Raw genomic sequence first — 18,397 nt, forward strand, 5'->3', positions numbered from 1 at the left:
GCATTATGTAATCCTACTAAATTCACTTGGGTTTTCACAGAATCTCATGTTCTCTGCAAAAACAAACAGATTTTAGCCGACTCATTTATTGGGTCGGAGCTGGACAGTAGAGAGAAAGGTGCGCAAAAAGTAAGCGAAATCAGCCAACAGTTATATCAGTTTACAAGTGTGTTTCATAACAGTTAGCTAAAACATGTTAACATCCACCATTAGAAAGTTTTTTTTAGTGGACAAACACTCAAAAGAACAACTGCATTGTTTTATTGCCGTTTTCAGCATACATTCAACACCCCTATGTATTTTAGCTACATGAAGCATTTACATTATGAGTCATGTGTCAACAGAATAGTTTAAAAATTAGGATTCGTTTTCTTTACATATAATACAGTCTGCACACATGTTAATAAATATCAATACAATCCAGTCAAACTTATCACACACCATCTAAAACAATACCCCTTAAAATTATATAACTTTTTTTTTTATTTACAGCTCATAAATATAGCCTCTAGTGTTTTCTGTGCTGTAAAACAGTGACCAACTGTTTGTTTGTTTGTTTTTTACAGCTGTCAGAAAGGCTATTAGATTTGACTGCCCACCAGATAAACCATAATGTCACCGTCTGATGCAAGGTGCTCATAAAGCACTTTGCATTTCTTCAGCATCCCATTTAAAATTCTCTTATTTGTTTGCTTGAGGGACCTGCTGTAGAAAAAAAAAAGTATTTGAAAAAAATAAAAATCTTGAGTTCCAGTGGGACACACAGATGTGACTACCTCAAAAAACAAGTAAACTCAGAAAAAAATGAAAATATAAATTAAATATAAAGACTGAAAATGAAAAAGGCATCTTGTTCAAGGGTGAAGGATTAACACTGCCATTTGCTGATCTAAGTGTTGTGTAGTGTGTAAGTTCTTGTGGTTCGATATTGCATATCCACCGACAGAAACAGTCCTGTGGCACAGGATGAGTGATGTGAGCTACACTGATCTCTCATTAACAAAAATGAAATCAGATTCGTTAACAATAATAATATCACTGACACATATGGTAGAAACACATTTGCACCTGGAAAGGTACATTCATTTTTCCAAGATGAATTCTTTCAACAGTTGGTTTAACTCGCTACTGTTTGCCAAAGTAAGAGACATAAAAATCCAATAACGAACATGGACAAGTATTTGTAAACGGTAATGGTCAGTGTGATATACAGTGAATGGCATCTCACAGAGAGGCCCATCATTGTTGAGTCATATGGAGTGCTTATATGTTCGTATATAGAATAAGTCTGTATTCTAAGTTTAGCTATCAAAGATGATGTAAAGATCTTCTATGTGCCTGCAGCCTTCATTCCTGACATGCAATGGCTTATGGGTGCATGGGAGTTATGCACAAGTGCAAGATAATGAAATTCTGGGCACTCTCATGTGAATGCGCGACAAAAAAAATATGTGTATCTGTTAAAAGAAAACTAATAAATACATATAAAAAAAACATGGCCATATTTAGTGGGTTCTTCATGTTGACTCACTAAACAGTCTGTAGGGGTAATGAAAAAAACAAAAGAAAAAAGAGAATGAGCCTTTCTTGGTATCTTTGTGGTTCATTAGAACGTGGATGTAAGTTTGTCACGGAATAGAAAGGCAGCTTCAGCAGAGGATGTCCTTCCTACAGTCAGACTGAAAAGACTGATCTTCATCACTTAAGCATTTAAGCACACCTCTGTAGCAGTCCTTTTCAGAAAAGAGAAAACCTTCATCCACTGAAAATGTGGCTTGATCTTCACAACTATACACAAAAACACAATTCTATACAATTCCTTTACATCAGCAGGACCGAACTGCATTCTTCCCTTTAGATAATCGAGAATGAAAGAAGTCTTTACACATTCTCCCAGAGGCCCGCCCAACTAGCTTGAGAGGATCCACTTCAAGGCTGTGATGATAAAGTTGCGAATGTACTCGCCTCTCCACCCACAGAAAGAGAGCGCAAGCAAAACTGCAGAGTGATTAACTAGGACTGCCTGTGGGCAGAAGATATGTAAACGTTGCAGACTGCCTCAGTGTCAGAGGCAGCCGTAGTGTTTGTGTGTGTCGGGGAAATCTTTACACATTCACTGCTGCAGGTGTGACAGTTTTAGACCAACTGCCTGTGTCGGTGTTCAGCAGATTATTCTGATCAAAGATGTGGCTGGGAACGTCAATCACAAGTCTGACGTTTTCGCTACAACAGATGAGAAATTATCTCACTCCCCTCAGGCCCAGTTGAGGTTGAAGCCTTTGGAGAGCATGACAGCCTCCAGGTCCTTGTCTTCCTCCTTCTCCCGAAGCCTCTGCTCCTCCAAGAGGGCCACCAGGGCATCGCGCTGCTCCACCACCTCCAACATCTCATTTAGGATCTGCTTTTCCTGAGCGAGTTCCTTCTCCGTCTTCAGGTGGTCTGAAAGAGGCAAAGGAAAACAAGGAATTAAAGAGGATAGATAGATGGGAAAACTTTGATTATATACAAATTAATAATGAGTTTACCTTCCACAGCCATTCGTTCCCTGAGTTCCTGCTGCAGTCGGCTCTGTCGGTCCTCCAGCTCTAGCTCTCTGGCACTTGGGGACACAAGTTATGTTGGTTTCATGTTTGATTAGTTGTTCCAAACAGTGACAGTATTAGTAACTGATAATGAGATAACACTTGGTAATTGAATTAATTCTCAGAATGTTAAAATAAAGTGTTTCTCTATATGGATTGCGATCTCACATCATATTATATTATTACATTGCTTTACAGGGGCTAACAGCCTCTTTAAACTAATGTAATATCTTAGAAATGTAAAATCTTATTTTATTACATTAATATTATATTATTACATCATCACTAATTTATCACATTAACAGGTTTCACTGAATTCTTAGTAAGGTTATAGCACAAGGGCTCAAGAGATGGAAACGTTGTTTGTTGGTCTGCTGGTGCAACAACTATATCCACATGAAATCTGACAATATGACACAACAGACAATCATGGTCCTCAGAGATTATTCTCTATTATCCTCACAACTTTGGTGATGACTGAAAACTCACAGGTAAAATTCTCCATTCGGCCAACATTTGAAAAACTAATTTACCATATACCCATCAGCCTTAGCCGTACTATGGGAATAATGCTAAAACAGCAGGCTGATATGCTAATGTTAAGCCTAAGCTACCCTTCTCAGAAATGAAGAGCACTTTTGACTAATCAGTTCACCAATTAGCTTGTCCATCTCAACAGTCAAGTGATGTACTTACAATATCATGAGTTCTGACTCATAGCGGACCAGGGCATTTTTCTCCTGCACCAGCTTGAACCACTCTTGCATTAGTTTGGGATCGTCCTTCTTGCCCATGCCTGGAGGAAAGACGGAAGCCCAGAGCAAGAGTGAGAAATCAGAAGGCTGGGAGACGCAGACACTGATGTCACACAGACAAGGACTGACACAGGCAGTGCAATGACAGCCAAGCCAGGATGTCCTCGCTGAGGGATGGTGAGGTGGAAGGATGGACTCGACACCGACGTGGTCAGTTGCGACAAACTTAAAGATGACGCACAGAAGATGGCGTGGAGCTACTTGGTTTCAACTTTGGCAAGTGTGTAAACACACACACACACAACCCACACACACACACAACAAACAATTTGTGTTGTTGCAAGTTTGTGTTACCCAGTTTGGACTTTGTGTCAGACGAAGCTGCTCCTTGAGAGCAACTACCTCCTCCTATCAGTTTTTTTTTTAAAAACTTGGTAAGTAGTAAAACAAAAAAACACTAATCAGTATCCAAGTTATTACAGAGAAATAAACCCAAGGATCTATAAAATTCTCCATCCTCCCCACATATTGATCCACCAGCACAAATAAAATCCCTTTAGATCCCATTCATGCTGAGCGGTTTGAGGGTAGAAAAAAAAAAATCATGAATTATTATGCTGCTTTTACATGTTCAATCACAAGTTCAAATGTTCATGGGATGATTTGGCACTGAGACCGATAGCAAAGTTCACTTTCCTCTATTAAGCCTGCCTGAGGGAAAAAGCGCGCTCGGTGCTTCTGACATCATGCATTGGAGTTGTGCAGTTTTCATAATCAGCACAATCAGTCAGAGCACGGAAAGGCTGCACACTTCTCCTGCAGCACCACTGTATGCAGAGAAGCCCGGTCAATGTGGCATGCTTAGAAAGGTCTGCCCGCTTGAGGCGATGCATCCTTTCATTTATCTGACTGCAGCAGGTGGAGCCAAGCAGTTTCAATGAAACACCGACAGGCAAACCTCAATGCAGCGTGACATACTTAGCTGGGGAAGAGGAGGCTCTTGCAAAACGAAAAGGAAAAACATCGTACACACATAAATTGCATGGTTGTGGTCTCGGGGGCTGGCTTTCGCTAATTAACAAACAAGGGACAGAGAGAGGCAAAGCTGGAGAAGAGCTGCTCACACTGGTGAGGAATACATGTGGAAACAAAGGAGGAATTACAAAAACAAGACTGAGTTTCCAAACCTATCCTACAATGGGTGTCTTTCTGTTTCTCTTATGCTATTTCAGCCTGTTCCACTGCCACCAACCCTCAGCTCTAGGCTCCGAACACAAAGGGAGAGAAGAACCATTGGTACAAGGCAAAAACCGCAATAAAGGAGCAAAAACCAGCTCGCACACAAAAAATAAAAGCGTTTTTCTCTACACAGATTAGAAGCTCAGGCAAAATTTCCAGTGACAGTTAGATACAGGAACAAACCAGACGATCCATTATTATTTTAAGACTTGAATGTTTAGAACAAAACACCACACCATGCAAGTTTCTGACTCCGTGAACCATAAGCTTGCCTGGGAGCTAACCACGTTTCAGGCGTTCACCGCTCAGTTTCATTATCATTTTATGATTGTGAGACACTTTTAACATTCAAGGGATAAGGAGCAGAATTCCTAAGAAAATCTGAAAAAAATGGATACTGCGGAGGACTATGCATCTTTACAATTCATTTTAGCCAAACAGAAAACAGAACACATGCTGTTGATTAAAGACACACGTCAGGAGAGTAGGTTCCCCCTTAAAGTGACTGTTGCTATTGAGAATAATATAAAGAAATATCTTTTCTCTACCTCCATCTCCTACACTACACTTGTGTGGTTGAATGAGAATATTAGTTCGCATTACAGTTGCAACGTACTGTATGGCCATAAGTATGAATTCACATGTTGCTAGGCTACAATTGACCATTCGCTAAACTGTGCCCCTGCACAGTGATTAGCCAGTCCTTAATTGTACTATAGTGGAGGTTTAGCATAGCTTAGTAACTCGGCACAAATACAAAGTGTTGCCAGATATGACTGACAAAAAGTAGCCCTATCAAAGCCTACAATCTGTCCAAGCATCTTAATGGCAGCCATTTTCTTTTGTGGTTACATTTATTTTTTTTACCCAAGTCTTCTGAATAATGCCTTAAACATTAAATGTCTTCATTTATATAATACCCTGTCAATCTCAACTGCACTACTCAAAAGAGAGGAAGGGCTGATTTTTAAGGAATACAGGCTAATCTTCCATAAACCACCCAAATAGTTAAAAAAGTACCTCAAATGTTCATAGCCCACCCAGAATACTTTTTTACCTGTCTACTTAAATAAAAAAGTAGCCGAGTTTGGCAGGAAAACTGCCGAAGTCAAGGGTCATGTCATAATCTAACTACATCATTGTGTGGGGTTACAGGTTACATAACCCTAAAAAATATATACCTGTTCAAGCCCATCCACCTCATGGGAGCCAAGATTCTAGTATAAGAGTTTATAATAACAATAGCGGCTCTGTTTGGCTCCTTATTTGATCCAGGAAAGATTACAGTCTAGCAACTCTAACCAGACTTGCAGATAAAATAAGTCTGTGTAATATAATGGTAAACAAGAATAAGAAATTGACCAGTAACTGTGACATCATGCATTTTGATACAATGGTAGAAGATTCTGGGGAAATCTACTGAGCCTGATCACATACAAAACGGTGAGGACAGGAAGAGGAGGAAGAGGATGGGGGGGAGAAGGGGGAGAACCCGGTTCTGGAGATCCATACGGTTGCCATGGTAACCCGCCACAACCGTCAGCAGAGGCGGCGAGGGTTACGTTACCTTCAGGGGAACAGCAGGGGCAGAAGGAGAGAGGTCTTCGGCGTGGCATCCCCACAAAGGGCTCAACTTCCACAAGACAGAGGGAAAGAGTGTGAGGGAGAGACATAGATGGGTGCATTGATGGGTGAGAGAGAGAGAGAGAGATAAAGAATGGTGGAAATAACGCAGGAGGAAAAGCAGAGATGTTAGAGAGAAAGAGAGATTAGAGGACAGAGTGTGGGAGGAGGGTGAAAGGAGAAGGGCAAGGAGGAGAAAGAGGGGTGTGATGAGGAAGAAAGAACATCAAAGAAAATCAAAGGAGGGCAAGAGCACTGTGATAGGGAGAAGACAAATCACCTAAAGAGAGGAGGTGGGAGAGATCATCTGTGTGGTGTGAGAGATGAAAAAAGGGGTAAGAAAAAAAAAGGAAACGGAAACAAGAGAAGACAGAAAATCTGGAGCACAAAAAGGGAAAATAATCCTCCTGTTTGATCCTGCATCTGCAGTCCTTCAGATAATCTTCAATTAGACAACAGCACCCTGCGTCTGTTGTTTGTTTGCAGTCATGTGTCCAGTGTTTATTACAATCCACAAAAGAGTTTAATCCATTATAAAAGCCATTACTGATCACCAGGAGATCCATCTCTGCTCACAGACACAGATAATTGCTTCTTCTTTAAAGATGTTTCAGCCTCTCCTTGTAAACACTACTTCAACATGTTTAGACCACCCGGCTCAATTTGTTTCCAGTGTGGTGACTTTTGAAGTGTAGCTACATTTGAAGTGCAAATTAGGACTTTTTCTAATATGCACCCGCAAAACAGATTTTCTCAAAAAACTAAGATCATAGATAGTGGATGCTACCTTATTAAGCTCCCCAAATAAAGACTGCGACGTGAGTGCAGGATGAAAAATAAATAACTTAAAATGGGGAAAGGAGCTTCAGGGGAGAATGTGGAGATAACTAAGGGAGACACATCTTACACAAATAAAGTATGCATCAGTACACGACACAAATAGGAGGCTGACACGAGTCTGGAAGAGTGAAATACTGGATAATTACTACAAGGGACTATCACAGAGAAAAAAAAGGAAACTGCAGTGTGGAAGATCTGTTTGGACGGATCGGAGTCCTAATGAAATTTTTATAGCTTCACCAAATCATGCAAATATGGTTATGAAATGCATTGTTACCACTGAACGCTCAATGAATCCTTAATTGTACTATAGTCACTCAAGTGGAGGGTGAAAATTAAAAGGAAAATTGCATAAAACTCGCAGTCTCAGAGTACAAGACATACTAATCCTGGCTTTAGTTTTGGTGCCCCCTGCAGGGCTTAGGTCCAACCATGAAAGCAACTGTGAACCTTAAAATCTGGTAGTCAGTCAAAATGCTTCAGTTCCTCATTTCTTGACCAAGCAAGACAAAGAAGACCAGTTCCAAACTGTCAGCAAGCAGAAGTCCTTCTCCAGACACACCACATCCAGTTTAAAAACAACGCTGGATTTGAGTTAACAACACCTCATGCCTTTGGTCAGACAGTTAGCTTTGTGTACGTACATCTTTATGTCAATTCAACTCCACGCAATCCTCTGCCTGATGAGTGACAACAACCAGCATGACAAAACCACAGAGAAGCGCAGGCCCTGCCCAAATATGTGGAAATGAAACCTCTTTGCCCTCCTTCTGGTCATTCATGTAAACACGAATTCTAGAAACTCATGTTTACATGAATAGCTAGAAGACAAACACAGCTTTTCAGCAAACAGCCTGCTGACTTCAGAGCAGACATGAGGAGGACAAGATGCTTTCCGCTCATATTCAAACAAGGCCACAGTTTACAGGATAACAACATATAGCACAAGACGTCTCACCCAGACACGGTGGACAATGTTACTGCTGATTAATCACAGCTAAAGGTCAAGGGTTGCAACATTGCCTATTAGCACATACTTTACACACACACACACACACACACATACACACACTTGGGGAGTTATGCAACTGAGGAGGTATGAGAAAGTCAAGGGAGCCTTACTACAGGGCAGAACTACAGAAGCACAGAGCTCTGATGGGAAGCTAAGAGCCAGGCCAGCAGTTTAGTATGAGTCAGTCCAGGGCAAGTTTGCACATACACAGTGTATGTGGGTAGAGGAGGTTCCGTGTTTGTAAGAGCAGACGCCTCTTTTGTATAATACTGTGCTTTTTCTTCATCTATGATATGATGTTTTGTACAACAAAAGTTATAATATTAATATATTTTAGCTTCACTGTAAACATTCATAACAATCACGACTTGGTGAGATGAAGCAAAAATGTCAGATGACACAATCTCATGTTTATCTGTTTAGCAGAATATAATGTCAAGACAGCTTAATACTGAAAAGTAGATGTGATGTTACAGTTTGTAAAAAAACAAAACAAAACAGGGAGATAAATGAATTCGTGTTCTTTGTAATAACTCCTTTAAAGGGTATGGCTGGTGTTATTATACATTTCTGTTCTGTCTATAGACAAATCCAATGAAAAGACCAAAACCAAATCGAAACACTTTCTGACTTCCTGAGTGGAGCTGGGCGATGCAGTTTTTAGCAAATGTTACAACAACAAGAGAAAGTGAAATTATTGGGGACTATTTTCAGCTGCGGAACAATATACACTTAGTGCTCTAGTTTATGTCAGCAGGACAGGTGAAGTTGAACAGACCCCAAATTAATCTACGTGCCCATGTTCACCCAGTGCAATAGCTGCTGGACATCAACGGAGCTCTCAACGGAGAGAAATAAGATATACTGGGTTTTGAATACCTGGTAGATCAGGATTAATTGCTGGGTTTGGTCTTATGCATGAGATTCGTTGACAATAAGAAAAAAAAAAAACAGAATACCACCAGTCATCAGAATCCCATATACTTGTTACACTGTTTTCCTATCTCATACATCATTCTAATGATTTTGGTAGAAAAACTGTGCATTTACATAAATATGCAAAGAATTTCCAACACATTTTTTGAAGGAAACACTCTTTAATGAGCGTGTTCGGGATGTAGTATGAATTTGCATGGTAAACAACGTCAGTGCATTATTCTGCTATTTTTATTTTGTTGTCACTGTTGAGAGTGGTCCTCAGCACATTTAGCACAACACAATTTAATGTATATTGCTGTTTGGAATTCTGCCTCGCAATATGTCGCAGTTGACATTCCTGCTGCAGTTTGCATTGTAAAGTCTACTTGCTGAGAAATGACAAAAGTTACTCATTAATTCATTCATTCATCATTCATAAGTTTATAAAGATCAAAGACGATCTTAAGAGGACAGCACGAGGCCAAGTGTCTGATCTCTGTTTGACGTAAAGAGTGTCTGAACTAGAAACCCAGTGAGGGTGGAGGAATGGGGAAATGGGGGAAGAAGGAGGGAGGGAGATGTATCGGAGCAGAAAGTAGTGCAATGAGGCTAAAAGCCAGCCAGCCAATAAACCAGCCAGCCAGCCAATCAGCCAGCAAGTCAAGGTAGATATGAGGGGTACAAAGATCAAGTAGTAAAAAAAAAAAAAAGGGTGGGAGGACAGATTGGGTTAGCCATTAGGTTAGTTTTAAAGCGACAGATTTGAAATACATACCGCCCAGATGCAAGTCCAGGATTTCACTGTAATTAGAATCTCCCCAATAGTCTACAATGACAGGGATATATTAGAGATAGGAGTTATTTTACACAGCCCCAAACTGGGCACACAAACACACAAACACACACACACACACACACACACACACATAAAATTCTCCAGCAAGTCATGCATGTTCTTGCAAACACACAGATACACACATACACACTGCAGCAGCAACACTCAGAACAAAGAGAGTCCCATCAGTACTCACCACGGTGCATAATGCAGTCAAATGTGTCTTGTGCAATATTACAGTACATGACATTTCCCAAAACAATAAGAGACTGCTACATAGATTTGCTGTATTGCTGTGTACTGGCTCAGTCTGCATAATTTCACAGAAAGCCTCCTGGGCTGCGTTCTTTGCTGACATATCGAGGAAAATGTTGTTTTGTCTTGTATTATGTACATTTGATTTGACAAAGTTGTAGTTCACTCAAACAACGAGAAAAGCTTTAATTTTTCTCCATTTATGTACCATCCAATCCATGTGCACCGATGTTCGATTACAATGATATGATTTAATACTTCGTTATTTCTGACTGAAAGAGCAGCTGAGTGCAAAAGATAAAGTCAGAAAAAAAAGTACCAATTGTGGTTACTCACCATAATAAAAATGATAATAGATAAGATCTCAGCAAACATCTGTATCAAGTCACTCAGCCACAGCAAATGTTTTCAATAAAAAAAAAAAAAATTGTAATAACGGAGTTGTCAGCTTGCGAACCAATTTAAATTTGATTTCTTACATTCTGATTGGATTTGTAAAATAACATAACGTGATCTGAGTCTTGATCACGGTACTGAAACTCTCCTCATTGAGAGGCAGTGAAGAAGACATAACCACATCCAGAATGAGCACACACAAATCTATGTCGGGACACACATTCTCCTGATTCGCATGCAACTCAGACTGACAATGGCGGACATGTCATGAACGAACAGAGATCGACATGTTCAGAGATGGAGAACTGTTGCAGTGTGTCACCACAGATGGAGCCTACATAACAGTGTCACATGTCATTAATAATAATAATCAAAAAAATAAAGGAAACTACAGTAAATCTAATACCTGATCTTCTTTTGTGCTGTTTGGGTAATGTATAAGTACCTTTATACAATCCTTTAAGAGAGTAGAGTAGTAAACATGTTAAAACATACTCAAACATTTGACTGTAGGAACAGCTGATGGGGAAAAGTAAACAGTTATATGGCTGGTGGGAAAATTTAGAGAAATGTTCAGTGTATTTATGTGGATGCATCTGCATGATAAAAGCCTTTATTTCATTCTGCTACCATCACCATCGAGTAAATCAGGAAGGAATAAACTGTCAACACCATTAGAGGATAACTTCAGCACCTTACTCGCATACAAAACTCACATCACTTCAATAATGTGTTATTGCTGCTGAGCACTATTCATGCTCCACATGCTTATAAAACTGTACCAAATGATGAACCGTGCGGCTCACTATTAAATAATGTATTCTTCATCTCAGAAGTATATTGTCTGTGATAGTCCCTTGTCAAGACCAATTTGGGTTTATTACTTCGGAGAAGAAAACATGTCTTTCTGCACTCAAATCTCTGTGCTGAAATACTCGTCAGTACGACTGAATAAATGGTCAATGCAGAAGGTGATTTCAACACGATCTAAAAGATCAAATGACCGCAGAGGGACAGCTTTTCTGAGGTAATGCAATTCAATGTTACATCATCCTAATAGTCAATAATATAATTATTCCCTTTGGAGTTGTAGAAAGACTGAACTCATATCATATAAAGATAAAACACGGTCTCAAGGAGCCAGCACTGGCACAAAAACAAGATTTAATAGTCATACGTACAGTAAATCACTTGTAAAATGTTAATAATAAGAGAGTTATGAAACTTACTGCACCCGTAAGTTCGCTGAGTGTGTTATGTCTAACTGGAGCAGCGAATCTGATCCACCGCGCCACATGGGATGGCCAGATTGATTTGTTTAAAAATGAATGAAGGTGTAAGTAACAAGTCGTTACCTGCTTCTCCTCTCAAAGCCTTCTCCACAGCAACGCCCCTCTCTTCCAGCTGCCTCTGCTTCTCCTCCACCTGCTCCAACTGCCTCTGGATAATCTGGACAGACGGGACGGGTGGGGTCGCATTGTTAATGAAACGCACTCGACCGTAAACACACAGTGACAACAAGCGCATGATAAACAACTCAAGTTCCCTCACACTGGCACACGGAACAATAACATCGACCGCTAATTACAACTGATCTGTCCCAAAACTTTCGACGGGAGGCAGCTGCAGAGGTAACCTTCAACACTCCATTGATGCAACAGTTCACTCTCATTAAAAATAAATGTTTTCAGGCACATTGGGAGCTCAGCTAATTAGAACTACATTAATCTCTCCAAGTAAGTAAGCCTGTTCTGATTGCCATTAAAAATACAATTTCATGATTTTCACCAAAAACTATTTATATTTCATAGTTCTCCCTCTTCGTACCTCATCACACTAACACTTGTTATTGGCAGTTGCAAGCTAAAGGAGGCAGTAATTGAAGGGATGCAGCCTCTTGAGACTTTTGAGTCTGTTTTACATGCTGCTAACCCTGTGAATTAAACTCCATGAGCAGATGCAGCACACAGGCAGCTAAAATGTCTGGCTTTTTGAGGCACTCAAACATTTAAATCAAAATAAATTTCTAGTGGAAAGCGCTTTAGTTATCAACCAGCTATCAAAAGAAGAGCAGGGACTTGTCAATGAATATCTCTGGTTAAGGATTCGGTTATTGGAGGCCAAGGCCGCAGAGTCAGTGGGAGGCATAATGAGTCAGGATTCCACAGCTGATACCTCTACCTCTTTTTGAACTACTGATGATAAAATATAACTATAATTCCTTAAAGCAGCATGGGAATAGTGAAAGTATTATTACATTTTTAGAATAATTCGACATAATTACAATGATATATTACTGCAATCTCTGTCACAATTACAGGTAGCATTGGTTATTGACTGCTGGATATATTAACTGACTTTATTAACTTGACTTTATCAGTGCTATGAAGCAGCAGGAGCTAAATCAGAAGCAGTGGTTTGGGTTCTGCAAATAGCCACTAGCAAAAGGAGGCACAAATTCAGGCCAGCTAACCACAGCTCCTGGAGAAGAGACAGCAATCGATCAATCAATCAATCAATCAGTTAATCAATTAATCAATCAATTAATCACAGTGAATTTCCTGACCACAAGATGAATTTGGCCTGTATACATATACAGACCTACATATACCTATTCTCTGAGATGCATGATATGAGTAACTGTGATACTGTTTCATGTCATGTCATGTCATGTTAAATATATATAAATATATGTAGCTAGTCAGTAACCACCTCGGCATGTGGGCAGCAGGGATCTGGGTAACGGTGCAAAGTGCTGCGGGTCAGTTACCTGGGCTCTGTGCAGCCTCTTGAGTTCCTCCTGCTTGGCTTGTCTTCGCGCAGCTTTCTGGACTCTTCGTGTCAGCTTGGCATTCAGCTCTTCCTCGGTGTAGGTTTTCTGGTAGAACAACAAAAACGTGACTTAAATAAGTCTCACTCCCATGGCTCCGTAGGGCCCTGGCCCTTCAGAAAAAAACAAAAAACTGAGCAGGAGAGGGGGGGCTGATTGGATCTTCTAGAAGGTGAGGAACAACATCAGGTAGCACAATATACTCTTGCTTCACTACACATCTATCCACTTCTTTAGGCAAGGTATGGTAGAATAAACATCTTATAAAACAATGTTACACATATCTCGACTTCACTGCAGCTCTCACAGTTATAATCTCTCTTCACGTTATGAAACCTTCCATAATAAAAGGCAAAAAAGTATGCGAATAAGCAGGGGATGTTTCCCCTTTTTATATGACTTGTGAGGACATAAAAAGCTGGTGTAAATAAGAAGAAAGACAGAGTAGTTCTGAGGAGAAATGTGTCAAAGTTATTCCAGTCGCCAGACTGGAGTAAAAATAGTGCCGCAGTGACAGATAGACATGTTAATATACCAGTCAGACAGGAACAGTCCCTGATATCAAGAGATGCAGCAGCATCATTGTGACCAGAAAGAGTGAGTGCGACTGGAAAAGTAATGTTTTAACAGAGTGGATATCCAGCAGTGAGTGAGTGGGCGCTAAGGTCCGACTGTCACATGCATCCAGAGAGGGCGGTTAGTTTGAGGCCAGACGCACATGAAGTGTTATGATAGTAACTGGCACATGCGCAGAGGGGGTTGGGGGTGTGGAGGGAGTTATCAATGGGAACGTATGTAATACTACCTTTGTGGCGTACGATCTCTTGAACGCCAGTGCGTGAGGAACATAAACAGACTTGGGGAAGACAAAACATAAAAGGGAGGAAACAAACATGATACAGATGATATGATTAAATGGGTTAATGATTATGTTAAACTGGTCAAAATAAAACAAACAAACCAAAAAAAAAAGTACTAATTTAGCAGGTATGATCAAAACAGGCAATGTTAATATCCCACACCAAAACAAAAATCTGACAGGGTGCAGCGACATTTTATAAATCTGTTAATTCAAAATTAGTCAAACGAAACTACCAAAAACTAAATTACAAATCACATTGCAAGAAACTACAACACATTCTAAGTCCAACGATTTTAGAGACCTGTCTTCCCATGAAGTGGTAAGAAAGGACTGTTTCTTTTCAATACTACTCTACAACGATCCCTGTAACTAATACACTCACAAATCTGGAAAACTATAAACAGTATTCTAAAGACTAGTCTGCACGACTCCTGTGGGTTCTCACTGAATTACACTCGGCCTGGCAGGCATGATAGAGCTTTAACCTCCCGTTACTGTAGCTGCATTAAGTCCAAATTCAGATCTATATTCATGAAAAGTAAGAAAATGTCAATTCATTCTCTTCATATGTCGTCAAAATGAAGCAAACAAAAACGGCAGCACGTCTGAGTTTTATAAATGTGCTTACAATGGTTAATGGATTCATGCCTCTGGCCCTGAACTCAACTGTATCTATCAAAACCACCAGATACACACACACACACACATAGACTGAGCAGCAGCTGAGACAATCATTTTGAATTTCAGCCATAAACATAATGAATGCAAATGAATTCAAATAAAGGAGTTCATATAATAGAAATTTGGGGGTTTGTGTGCTGAATTTCTACTCAGTCCCAGGAAGATCTATGCCTCCAACATATTTAATGAAACCAGTCTCTTGAAGAATTAACACACTGAGTAATTTTGCTAACACATACCATTCTGATGCATATTTAATATGTCAAATCATGGTGCTGAAAATGTGTTTTTAATCATGATTTGGGTGTATGATTTGTTCTGAGGAAAAAAATTTTTTTTTCCCCAATGCTCCTTAAAAAATGAGAACATCAGTATTTTATGAGTTAATTCGTGGTTATCCTCAAAAGTCCAACACAACTTGTGAACAGTCCCACATATAATGTTTATTTGAAATTCAAAATCATCAAACCACCACCGCACAATACCTCCTCATCGTCTTTCTCCTTTTCTCGATCAACCTCTTTTTCCCGCTCTCTTTCTTTATGCCTCTCTTTCACCCTCTTTCTCTCCTTTAACTCCCTCCTTCTCTCTTTTTCCAGTTTCTCCTCCTTTATCGCTTCCTTCTGCATGCCTGACACTAGGTCAAAGATGTCCATATGCCGCTGGGAGTGGGAGAAATTATTTAAACGGAAAGTTGGTTTTAAAAGGAAGCAAAACAGAAACAGATGAAATGGGAGTGCTGAGGACACGTCCAGCCTCGCAAAGCCTGTCTGCTAATGTTGTTTTATTCACAGTTGTCTCGTAAAGCTACCTGCCAGGGACGGATATCAGACATTTGAAATATTCTTGAGGTGTTGTGCTTTACATCTAACTGGACGTACACATCTGCTGCTAGAGAGATATTGCTGTTGGCTTCCACTTTGGAAAAAAAAGATGGTGTAGCGTCTGATTTTGCTGATAAATGTGAGGTGAAAAATAGACGATGAAGAATCCGGCCTCACTCTAACTACAACACCAAGATCAGAAACTGTTCAAAAGGTTCCATATTTTCAAGAGGTGATGACTCACGTCCTGATCTAAACTGCACCTTTGAGTCAGTATCTGAGGAGCTGGTCTTCACTGATTGGTCAGCGGATGTTTTACGGACTAGAGCATCTTATCAAAAATGAGCTCAGTTAACTCAGGCTGGCTTTGCGAAGCTCTACATGTCTAAATACCGAATGACAAAGATGTGACATTTCTGATTGCGTCCATCATTACTCACATCTGCCTTTGACTTCTGGGAGGATCTCTCCAGAACATCATCGCAGGACAGGTCGGAGTCCTCGGAGAAGCTCAAGTTTCTGCGGGATTTCAAGTCTGTAACATACAATAAGCAAAGAAATCAATGGGTTTGTTACTTTTTTTTCTGGAGCTTCAGTTATCACCATTTCAAGCTCTGGATCACCTTTCTCACCTGATGATCTCCCAAGAGGTGATGCTCTCTTCTTCCCAGAGTCCTGAGTGGTGGAGCTTGAGGACGGCGTACTCGGACACGATTTGTCATCCTTCTTCTTTTTGTCCTTCTTGTACCCTGAGAACACAGCCTTCCATAATGACTTGTGTTTGGGTGGTGTCTCATCTGTGCCAGAAACCCTGCTGCTGTCGTTCTTAGCTTTCTTCTCCTTCTTATTCTTGCGCGGCGAGAAGAGGGAACTTCTTTTCTTGCTCTTGCTCGTAGAGGAGCCGTCGGACGAAGCCACAGAGCTGTCCAGGCTCTTGTTGCTGCTGAAGAAACGCTCTGGCAGGGTCTCTGTCTTTTTGGACTCCAGGGCTTTCACGGCCGATGTCTTCGGAGATCCGGCTGACTTTTTACTTTTTGCGGAGGTCTCAGGGGTTACACTCCAGGCCACTTTAGGTGAGGCACCCTTGTCAATGTCAGATTCTTTCATTTTGTTCAGCTGCTTGGCCATGGCGTCTTTTAGTACCTGGCTCTTGACAGACTTTTCCCTGGCCCTCATTCTCTCCTCTGCGATTTCCTTGGCCTCTGGAGAGAACTGAGTTGCCCTCTGGGTCTTAGAGAGTGCGTTGCCTGGGATATTGGGCTTACCGTTTTCCATTGCTAAAGCCAGATGCAGAGGAGGTTTTTCCCTAATGGGCTTGCTGGTGGGTGGAGTATAATACTTGCTCATGCTCGTTTCGGGCGTCCGCTCGTCATACGTCTCCTCCACATCATCGGCAAATGGAATCTCCTCCACCGTCTCCACAAATGACTTCCTCGCCTCCTCTGGTCGAGGCTTCTTTTTCTCCCTCATAACAACCACTGGAGCTGCTTCTGGAGCTGCCTGTGGCGATGAGACTTTCCTGGGCGCAGGCTTGGGCGCAGACACGGGGCTGAGCTGGGTCCTTGGCGCAGGAACAGGAGTCTTGGTTTTTGCCGGCTCTTTGGCACGCTCAGACGGAAGTTTTTCTGTTCCGTTGCTCCAGGACACCTGGTGTCTCTGCTGCCGCAGCACAGCTGGAGACTGATTAGCAGGCACGGGTGGCGGTGGGCTGGAGGGAGGGGTGAGCATAGTGGAGTCAGACATGTTGTAGCTGTCACTGTTTGCCGTCTGGCTCGTGGCCATGCTCCCATTCAAGCCCAAGCCAGAGCTGCTGCTGAGGTCCCTCTTATCGGAGCCATTACTCTTGGGCTCCGCAGGAACAATGGGAGTAATGACCTGACCCTCTAGAGTGATGTTGAGCCTACGAATGACAGCGCGACCAGTAAAGGCAGGTTTCTGTTCCTCAGACACATCTGGAGACTGTGTCTTGACAGGGGTAGGGTCCTGCGTTGGAGACTTAACAACACTCTTCTCTAAGATTTTGCTACTGCGATCCAAAGGAGACAGGCCGAGGCTTTTCCTTATCTCAGCGCTCTTTAACCAAAATTCCTCAATGATATCTGTTTTTTTAGACGGAGTTTCCTCTGCTGAAGAATCTATAGAGTGCTCTGGTGTGCCCTTGTCAGTTTTGGTGGCGGGCGTTGAAGTGACTGCAGGGACAGGCTGAGTTCTGACAGGCGAATCAGAGAGGGGCGATGACGGTTCATGACAAGGCAAAGGCTGGGCACAAATTGGGGAGAGGGGGTTACCCGTGAGAGGGCAAATGGAGCGGTGAGGGTAGACCGGAGATTTCGGTGAGCGAGTCTCTGGTAGTGGGGTGGGCTGAGAGCGGATTGGTGAGCTAGCCGGAGATTTGACAGGGGATCTGACAGGTGACTTGATTGCTGGTTTGAGTGGAGAGGTGACAGGTGATATGGTGGGTGAAGTGGGAGGCAATGAGGCTGGGACATTGATGGGAGAAGCAGCAGGAGGAGCAGGAGAAGGGACAGGAAAGGGATCCTGGACAGGAGCAGGAGAAGGACACAGTGGGCTCTTGGCAGCTGGGGAAGGAGTTGTCCTCTCTGGCTTTGTTTCCTCAGGTATGAACGGGTCTGGGAAAAAGCGGGTTCCTGGAGACATCACAAGAGGTATCTGGAAAAGAAACAGAGAAGCTTAGGATTTAGTCAAAACTACCATCACAAATCTTAAACTTTATAGGTTTGGAAT

General features: G+C 41.5%; 1 protein-coding gene across 2 annotated transcripts in view; it reads right to left on the bottom strand.

Annotated features, from left to right (window-relative positions):
- Positions 1–245: 245 nt before the first annotated feature.
- Positions 246–18,397, bottom strand: part of mical3a (microtubule associated monooxygenase, calponin and LIM domain containing 3a) — an 84,583-nt gene continuing 66,431 nt past the window's right edge. Inside the window, exons 37-48 of one of the 2 annotated variants that reach the window (XM_041037487.1) lie at positions 16,285–18,322; positions 16,093–16,187; positions 15,314–15,490; positions 14,091–14,141; positions 13,226–13,333; positions 11,811–11,904; positions 10,862–10,912; positions 9,745–9,795; positions 6,144–6,209; positions 3,279–3,378; positions 2,526–2,599; positions 246–2,439 (exon numbers count right to left, since the gene is read on the bottom strand). In XM_041037487.1, the coding sequence (XP_040893421.1) occupies positions 2,255–2,439; positions 2,526–2,599; positions 3,279–3,378; positions 6,144–6,209; positions 9,745–9,795; positions 10,862–10,912; positions 11,811–11,904; positions 13,226–13,333; positions 14,091–14,141; positions 15,314–15,490; positions 16,093–16,187; positions 16,285–18,322 (3,090 nt within the window). In that variant the 3' untranslated portion in view covers positions 246–2,254. The remainder of the gene's footprint in view (positions 2,440–2,525; positions 2,600–3,278; positions 3,379–6,143; positions 6,210–9,744; positions 9,796–10,861; positions 10,913–11,810; positions 11,905–13,225; positions 13,334–14,090; positions 14,142–15,313; positions 15,491–16,092; positions 16,188–16,284; positions 18,323–18,397) is intronic. The other variant, XM_041037486.1, reaches the window with a different exon arrangement.

This window comes from Toxotes jaculatrix, chromosome 5, assembly GCF_017976425.1.
Source record: "Toxotes jaculatrix isolate fToxJac2 chromosome 5, fToxJac2.pri, whole genome shotgun sequence".
Lineage (NCBI taxonomy): Eukaryota > Metazoa > Chordata > Actinopteri > Toxotidae > Toxotes > Toxotes jaculatrix.